The following is a 9,410-nucleotide window of genomic DNA, read 5'->3' as shown; positions in this document are numbered from 1 at the left end:
TGAGGGCGATCAAGATTTTGGGAAGCGCATCTACGCGATTGCACTGCGATCGTGCGAACATCTACTTCCTGGCAGCGCATCTGCACTGCGATCATCTGCATTGCATCAATGTGATATCGACTATAGATCGAACAGGCCTGTTCAGAATGTTAACTCACCAGGGTAATAGTGCATCTGGTGCCATCGACACTAGCACGCTTCAGTGTACTTATTGAACCTTCTGTTTAGTTTTGTTGTCACGCTTGCAAGTATAAATACTGCTCCTGTTTCTGTTATCATGTTTTTCATGATTTATCTTATGTTTCGGATTAAAATAACCATATACTGCCTCTGATTGCAACACGACTGCTCGAAACTGATTGACTATATTTTGTGCCGTCATCTTCGGTTTGCGCTGCATCGAGCAACAGCAACTCAGCTGCAAGTCTGTAAGACTATTGCTGGGAAATATAATAATACAACTGCAGGTTACATAAGATCTATTGACTCTGTTTGGCTGGCTGTGGCTGGTGGCTGGTGTTGATTTATTGTGAAAAAAAAGTACTGCTGGCTGGCTGGTGGCTGGTGCTGATTTGATGTGAGAGAAAAACATTATTGATTGGTTGGCTGATAAGCCAGCCGAACAGAGTCAATAATTATATTCTTTGTGTCTATGTCTATATCTGTTGCATATGCTTTTTGCATTGTTTACTGCTACAGCAATACATATGTGTTATCTGGCTAGCGTTTACACAAAATGTCTCTTGTTTACGCCTGCTTTCCTATGGTACATCTTTTAGGCCATTTACATGTTTGTTACAGTTCAATTCTAACTGTCTACAACTATATTTGGTTTATATAGCAGTAGCAATGATGTACATAATTTGCCTCAATATTGTGGAAAATGAGCATATTTCCAACATGCTTCCACGTAAGAACCATCTCTCTCTTACCTCCTATATCACTCATCTCGGATATATATTGTTTAAATTAATCAACAAGATAGCTAACCCTGGACTAATGTACAGGTACTTCGAATGGCACTGTTACATGAATGCTATACTAGCTTGTTGATCAGTCAATAATATTTAACTGCTGATTCTCACTGTATAAACCGTACAACACTACGACATTTGCAATTTTTTCCAACAGCTGTAATGATTATCAACAGCATTGATGTACATTGACTTTGTATGAGCAATAAGGCTGTCATTGGTTACTTTACTGAGAGCATTGTTGATGTTAGGATTTTTAAAACTAACAGCCCTGTCAAGGAATCGTTGGACATATGACAGCACTGCCATTTATACTTTCAGCTGGCCACCCTGGATTTGCCCACGTTGGACATATGAGAGTATAAATGGCAGTGCTAATTGGGACCTCCTGACGTGGGCAAATCCAGGGTGGCCAGCTGAGAGTATAAATGGCAGTGCTGTCATATGTCCAACGATTTCTTGACAGGGCTGTTAGTTTTAAAAATCCTAACATCAACAATGCTCTCAGTAAAGTAACCAATGACAGCCTTATCGCTCATACAAAGTCAATGTACATCAATGCTGTTGATAATCATTACAGCTGTTGGAAAAAATTGCAAATGTCGTAGTGGATGGGCTCTTTTCACCAATCTATCTTTCTGGAGCTAGAAAACGACCAATGTTTCCATATTTCTTGCAGCAGCTGGCATATTCCGATCCAATCGTGATGCTCCTATGTTTCGATTGGTCCGACACCAAATTAATCATTTGGTCGAGCCATCAAGCCAACAGTTCCAGAAGTACTGCACACCTTAAAATATTATTAGTGCAACTTGTCGTTTATCTTAGTATATAGTCTATGTGCTTATTATGCTCAAACACTCTAATTTCTGCACCCTCTTACTATTATAGTTATTTAAATTGTCGTACACAATCTGAGCACTGAGCTGCAGTGAGCCCATATATACAAGTTGTACCTAATTACATTGTTTATGCCACTGCCATACCCAGTCTGATTTTTCTTCATTCTTCAAATTAGTATATAAAGCTTGAAAATCTCCCTCTTCTTCCATAAGGTCTCAAATGACCAAGTTGAAAGGCCTCTCCGCTTTCCACTTCAGTGGTAACTGTGGTGGCAGTGGAGGTGGCCACAGCTACACTAGCCTCTCAAGCCTCCTCGATAGCTTCCTTGAACAGGGATGCTGCAGCAGCAGCAGCAGCAGCAGCACCAACGCTAATCTCGGCAACAGAGATGAAGGTGCTGCATCACCGCCCGCCGGTGCATCTGGCGAAGGATTCAGACCTGATGACGTAGCCATGGAAGACAAGGCCATCATCAAGAAGTCAGCGGAGCGTATTACCAGACTCCTCGATCAAGGCATGGCCGTTGATTCCTTTCTGGTCCGGCTTGCCAGCGACGTCGCTAAAGCAGCGGCAGATATGGCGTCGCTCCGAAGCAGCCGATCAGAATTCCAGCGAGCTGTTGTGTTTCGGCTGAGGGAAGAAGTCTACGACGTCGCAATATGCCAGACAAGTTGGCTGGCAACGCAGGACGTCGCCGCGGGGAACTACGAGTACATCGATGTAGTGGGCATGGTCCATGGGAAGGCGGCCAGCTGCACGCCCGGCGAGCGGTACATCGTCGATCTCGGGTTCAGGATGGAGTTCGCGGTGGCCCGACCCACGGCAGCTTACGCCTTGGTACTAGAAGCGCTACCAAGGGTGCTGGTTGCCCGGGCGAATGTGGTGCGGCAGGTGGTGAAGGTGGCGGGCAAGGAGGCACGGCGTTCCCTCAAGGACCAGGGGCTCACCGTGCCACCATGGAGGAAAAAGCGGTTCATGGCCGCCAAATGGTTCAGCCCGCATCGCCGCATGGCTGACACCGCCACGGGACATCATGCTCCCGTAGTGGCTTCTGGGGATGCGATGCGCCGCACGGTAGGGTTTGTGCTTGGACCACCGGTGCAGCCATGGCTACGCTACTGCGCCTTGTATGGTTTTCTGTTGATGCATGCAGCTGGCAGCAGTCGATCGGCGATGCACGTACACATGTTGGATTGTTTGGTTTCAATTGGCCTAGATACATCACTGGAATATGTGGAGAGCAATGGGTTGGAATATGCGCGCGGCGGGCAGTGTAGGTGGGGAAATAATTTTGGAGCCATCTGTCATCATGTCGACACTGGTTACAGTGACGTCCTCCAATCGATGTATTGCATGCAGGGTTAACAATTTCGGCGAAATTTCGCCGAAATTTCGGAAAATTTTTCGTTTCCGCTAGTTACCGGGATTCGAAATTTCGGTATTTTTCGGTATATTTTGTTTTCAAATTCAAAATTCAACAAATTTCAACCGAAATTCAACGAAATTCGCCGAAATTCACCGAAATTTCGGAACGGAATTCCATTTCCGCTAAACACCGGGATTTGACCGGAAAACGAAAAAGTTAACCCTGATTGCATGTATCCCTGGTTGTTAGCCGTCTAGATTTGTGAACTATGGTATCAAATAATTGAACCGGTTCGAAGGATTGAAATGTTAGCACAGATACAGTATACATTGTCCTCATCCATCTACAGTATACAGCGGTAACGTGGCAAAATAAAGGACTGGGTGACGATAACACCAAATACTTTCAGATGTGTGCTACCATGCATCCGTTTACGCAAGAACCAAATTAGAGTCCTGGACCTTGGTGACTCTCTTGTCTACTCTCATTCTGGAAAAGAGAAAATTCTCCACGATTTCTACCATAATCTGTTTGGTGTTGCAACTATGTGTCCCATTGAACACTTGTCCTCTGCTTACCCCAACTGCTCTTGATCTTTTCAAAGCTCCTCCCTTGTTGCGGGTTTCTCCCTCCCTGAAATGACGAGTGCTCTTTGGAGCATGAGAAATGATTCTAGTCCAGGCCCAGATGGTTTTGGACCTGCTTTCTTTAAATTCTTTTGGAACCAAACAAGCCCGTGCCTCCTTGCTCTTTTTGATGAATTCTACAACAGCAAAGTTGAGTTGCAGAGAGGATCAACAAATCCCATATTGTTCTGCTCCCCAAAAAGGTTTGTGTTACTATAAACCCAATCATTACAGGCCTATTTCTTTACAAAACTGTCCCCTGAAAACTGTGTCTAAAGCTCTCACTTCCCGGCTTCAGCCACTCATTCATCTCCTTATCCATCCTCATCAAACCGGCTTTATCAAGGGCCGTAGCATCTCCAAAAATTTCAATTATGCTGCTGAGCTTACTCAAACTTGTTACAAACGCAGAATTCCTATCGTGGCACTAAAGCTCGATTTTATAAAAGCTTTTGACTCAATTGAATGGCTGGCGCTTTATTCTATTCTTGAAGCTAATAATTTTCCTCCGAGATGGAGGCAGTGGGTGCAGGATATCTAGAGTTCTAGTCAAATGGTTGTTCTTCTTAACGGTACTCCCGGCAAGTGGATAAACTGCAAAAAAAGGACTTCAACAAGGTGATCCTTTAATACCTTAACTTTTTATCTTAGTTGCAGATGTGCTGCAGCAACTAATCATTACTGCATCTGCATGCAGTATTTTTTATAGCATCCTATCTGCCCTAGTCACTACCGAAACACACTCGGCAAAGCAGTAAAAACACTCGGCAAAGGCTTTGCCAAGCGTGCCACCCTAGGCATAGTGCACTCGTCCTTGATTTTGATAGCAAACAGCTCTTTGCCGAGTGTTTTTTGTCGGGCACTTGGCAAAGTCTCATTGCCGAGTGTCGAATCGACTCTCGGCAAAAAAAAGCAAAGGGGACGGCACGGTGATGGTAACGGAGGCTTTGCTGAGTGTATTAAAAAAAAACACTCGGCAAAGATTAATTTTTGATGAGTGTATTTCAAAAAAAAACACTCGGCAAAGATAAACACTTTGCCTAGTGTTTTTTTTAAAATACACTCGGCAAAGTATTAATCTTTGTGGAGTGTTTTTACATTAACACTTGGCAAAGCTAAAACCACTCGGCAAAGCCAAACCAGAATGCACAGAAATGGTCACTTTGCCGAGTGCTAAGGTAAAAACACTCGGCAAAGTCTCTCTTTGCCAAGTGTAACACACGGCAAAGTGACAAAATCGTACTTGTTTTAATTGTTCGGTCGCGTATATGGTACCCCACTCAAACAAACCTCACAAGCATTACATGTATATTGAAATAAGCATCATAGGCAGTTCATATAGATATCGACAACAAATAAATGCAAATAAACTTTAGTATCACCACAAGTAATCCACAAATATCGTTCACAACCACAAGTGACTCACTATACCAAAAATTCAATTAATCTGCTATCGACGTGCAGCAGGGACAACAATAACCATACAAACTTTGATTCATTCATGTAGGCACATAAGAACATAAGAGTAGCTACCATACTAGATCTAGTGTCATATAACATCAGCCTAGATCCTAGCTAAACATATAGCTCACGATGTCCATCAATCATAAAGACATCCTAACATACATATCAATACACGGCAAAACTGGATCCGCACTTTGATTGGGTTGTTGTTGACAAGCTGTTGACTAGCATATTCTAGAAGTTCCTGAAAATCAAAGTTGGTATGCAATCAGCTACATCCTCCAAAATAAACCCAGCAGTCTTGGCAGTTATTTCACTTAGAGCAAAGATAAAATTATATAGAACAACTACAAAAGTACAACAATAAGGACTTGAATCTAATTTGAACATAAACAAATTCAGAGTGTAAGCTATTGAATTTCAGGTTATACAAGACAATGCAAGGGCCTAGCTAGCATTCAAAACTTAGCTCCAAAGTGTACCCAGAACATATGGTTTAGCATGATAAAAATCTGAGCACAGGTATCATTTAGAAGACACTAGCTCATTATGTTTCTTTTTTGCTTTTGTTTGAATCAGGAAACCTAAGGATATTACAGTTTATCCGAATCGAATTGGGTTATAAGATGCCGTAATTATTTGCAGTAGCCTACACTCAATAGCAGATAGTGCATAGCAATATACTCATATATCAATGTGCACTTGAGCTCAATAGCAGATAGTACATAGCACATACCTCGATGCCGTCATCTCCAGGCACTACGTCAAAAACTCTATATCATAGATAGCTCCCTGGTTAATGAGATTATCCTTTCAATTCGAACCCAAATGCAGCTCCCTAGTTACAGTTAATATACGTAGAAGTAGAAACTTCATGATTCTGCATCATTCACATGAAGAATATACCAATATATTTTGAGTTGCAGGAGCTAGACTTACTTCTTGCCTTGCAGTGCACCAATACAAATTATATGCCTACAGATTTGTGATCAAATCTAAGAAAATAATACAAACGAAATGCTCATCAGTAATATCAAAGTATCAGAAATCTTGAGCCTTGCTTAGTTATCAGCTAAAGATCTTAATACAAAATGACAGTTTTTATCTTGCTAATTCAATTGAACAACAACAATCAACTAGGTTCATGGGTTTCTTCACCCAAATCGTGCAGATCTGAATGAACCTAGAGAGTTGCAGCATATCCATCTAGAAGCTTTTTTAACCAATCAAAACATTACAAATCAGCTACAGCTCTAATCTCAGGGATGCTAAGATACTTCTAAATTTTAAATACGTTAGCAGTGTTCTCCTCGACATCTTGCAATTCTAGGAATTACTCATAAATATTAATGGCTTAATAATTGAAAGATTGAATCATTGACATATATTGCGACATTGGTGCTGAAATGTCAGGCTTTATTTACCTTTTTCTGAATTTCTTCAAAGAGATCCCGGCTATGTTGTGCAGCTTAGCAGCCTGCAACCACTCGTCACTGTGCTGCACAGGCTGCACGCGAACGCTGCAGGGCCCCGCCGGCCACAGCCGCATGCCCACACAACTGCAGGGCGCTGACGACCAGCTGTTAGCCTGCGCAGGCAAGGGAGCAAAGGTGCTCGACGCCCACGCCCCAGGCCCTGCCCCTCAGCCGGCAGGGCCGCACGGATCGCGGAAAATAAATTAGTAAGCTCCTTTCATGAAGTAGATTTATCATGGAAAATAAATTAGTAAGCTACTGCTAGAACCTAGATTCTTTTATGCAGAGCACACCAAGTCAGATTTGGTGCTAAAAAGTTTACAGGGTACGTCCAAACCTATATGGATCCTAGTGTAAATTTTTAAGATTTTCTTAACAACATACATAGCATAGCAAATACAGCAAAATACAACACCATTAAAGATTCGTTTTTATCAGTTGATATACTGAGTTTCTGTACTTCAGATTTCTCTGTTATGACCTACTACTCACATGCGTCCTCTGGTAAAACTAACATAATTTTCTAAGTAGAGAAACTATTTGTCTTGATTTAATGCACCTATACATGAACAAATACAAAAGAGCATTCTAGATGGTAGCAATGTGTCTCAAAATTTTACCCTATCATTCATGAAACAATTAGAATCTACTGTAAAAATCCCAAATATAGATCTACAGCACAACATCATGTATAAGCACATCTAGCAAATTTGTTGCCCAAAGCAAGATTTATCAAGAACTATTTCTAGGGAATAGTGCTAACCTTGAAATTGTTACACAAACATTAGAATCCCATGTGTAGGCTACAATAAAAATTTCATGTCATTTAATGGCGCTAAACTTTAGTTATGAGCAAGATAAGTTCAACTAGCATTTAAACACTATTAAGCATACATCCTTTGTTGCAGTAAAACTTTTCAACTAATGTATATCACATTTTGGTTCCAATGTGTAGATATATTCTCAAGGATTCCAAAAAGGTCTCATTTATTATTTTATGATTTTTATGTGATTTTACATAGATCCTACAAGTGGCAGCAAATTTGAAAACAAGGATTAACTTGGGTTCTCACATATAGGCCCCTAAACTTTTGTGCAACAGACCCTGAGTCGAAAATCTAGATTACAATCGGGTCCCTGGTGCCATGGCTCATGGCGGAGCTCCTGGCCGACCGGATTCTGGCGACGGCAAGGCCCACCGGCAGTGGGGGAGGGGTGGAGGAGCGCCAGGGAGTTGCAAGCTACCTCTTGATGGGCGTGGTCTAGCATTAAAATTACGGATATAAACTCAAGAATTTTAGGGATAGTCATTCTCTATTTTATTGTCATGCAGTGGCAGAATGAGGACAACAATATTGTACATAATTGGTTGAGATAGCTAAACAGGTATTGCACTACAAAAATGCGAGAAAAGCAATGGCTGATTTAAGGAAATTGCTTTAGTTGCAGGTGAATTTTTTTTGATTGCCTCTCATCTGGGTACAGTTGTACCATCTGTTCGTACACATGCACACGCACACCACACACGCACACTACACACTACCCGTGTACACCCAGACCTACAACTACACACAGACCAAAGACTGCTATTGACCGTCATTAACGATCAATTTTTACCTTCAACTCCTGCACAAAAGGGAACCACAAAGTGGAATAAAAGCTAGCATAGGGTTTATTTATTAACAAATTCCACATATGGTGCTTGAGAATGTGTGCATGTGGTTTTGAACTAATTTTGCAGCTTTCAAGTACACTTTGGCCCGACATAAATCGCAGAAATTATCAGAGCACCGATTCAGGCTCAAATGGACCAAGTGTAGCCCAAGAACCCAGTTCAGACCACTCAAGACAGGCCAAGCCCAACTGGGTTAAGACAAGGAGGCCCAGGACAGCCTGCTGGACGAAGCTGGGGGCGGTTGACCCACCTGGCAGGCCGACCAGGCCCATGGGCCCCACCGCCTCAGCTTCGACACGTGGCGCCTCCCTGCTGGTTGCTTAAGTCGGTTCCAGGTGCTTCAGCCCGTGGCTCCCTCCTATAAATACAAGGGGAGGGGGTAGAGGAATGCACACACACATCACACCCTCTCAACTCACCTTTCTCCCTTGTAGCTTGAGGCCTTCATCCTAGATGCTTAGGTAGACTAGGAGGTGTAGAAGAAGAGGAGGAGAGTGAGGAGGAGTCGGGGGAAGTGCCGGGTCTGTTGGCACTCTTCTCCGCTTGTACCTCGACGGATGCTTATTCGGTTGTAAGTGTTCGAGACTTTCTTTGTTTGTTTATTTGGAATTAGAGTTTAGATTGCAAGTTATCATCTCTGCCTTATATTAGTTTATGTGCATGCTAGCGAGTAGCATTTGATCTTAGCTTAAGACCCCGGATAGAAAAGGGTAGTCTCGGCCAGAGCTAAGGTTAGTAGGGAAAGGCGTAGACGTGGTGTCTAGGCTGCACTATTCCACTCAGTTGTCTGATAGTCCCATGGTTTGTAGAGGTAACCGGTAGGTGGTGACAGCCATGTTCGAGCCTTTTAGTAATCCTCCACATTCGGATATCAGATAGAGCACATATTGGAACTACCGATTTGCATAAGTCGGTCGATACCTTAAGCTCGAAGTATAACGGCGACGTGATCTCTTCTTCTAGGCATAGATTCTAGATATAGAAAGT

General features: G+C 42.6%; 1 protein-coding gene and 2 long non-coding RNA genes across 4 annotated transcripts; 2 read left to right on the top strand and 1 right to left on the bottom strand.

Annotated features, from left to right (window-relative positions):
- Positions 1-1,910: 1,910 nt before the first annotated feature.
- LOC120684927 lies at positions 1,911-3,182 on the top strand. The gene has a single exon (XM_039966786.1). It carries the CDS (start codon positions 2,037-2,039, stop codon positions 3,180-3,182), a length of 1,146 nt encoding a protein of 381 aa, XP_039822720.1. The 5' UTR covers positions 1,911-2,036.
- Positions 3,183-3,414: 232 nt separating this feature from the next.
- Positions 3,415-8,202, top strand: LOC120686731. The gene is made up of 2 exons (XR_005680346.1): positions 3,415-4,427; positions 6,742-8,202. It is a non-coding gene; the product is annotated as an uncharacterized LOC120686731 (long non-coding RNA).
- On the bottom strand, positions 5,170-6,831 carry LOC120686730. 2 transcript variants are annotated; one of them, XR_005680345.1, is made up of 4 exons: positions 6,698-6,831; positions 6,213-6,268; positions 6,010-6,111; positions 5,170-5,517 (listed from the first exon to the last, which is right to left on the bottom strand). It is a non-coding gene; the product is annotated as an uncharacterized LOC120686730 (long non-coding RNA). The 2 variants fall into 2 exon arrangements; XR_005680344.1 differs by having other exon boundaries at positions 6,010-6,747.
- Positions 8,203-9,410: the final 1,208 nt, after the last annotated feature.

Source organism: Panicum virgatum, chromosome 8N, assembly GCF_016808335.1.
Source record: "Panicum virgatum strain AP13 chromosome 8N, P.virgatum_v5, whole genome shotgun sequence".
Lineage (NCBI taxonomy): Eukaryota > Viridiplantae > Streptophyta > Magnoliopsida > Poales > Poaceae > Panicum > Panicum virgatum.
Note: the sequence above shows the minus strand (reverse complement) of the source record. Positions and strands in the feature narration are given on the sequence as shown.

Excerpts from the sequence above, each read along its gene's own strand:
- LOC120684927 (XM_039966786.1), top strand. The coding sequence starts at position 2,037 with ATGACCAAGTTGAAAGGCCTCTCCGCTTTCCACTTCAGTGGTAACTGT.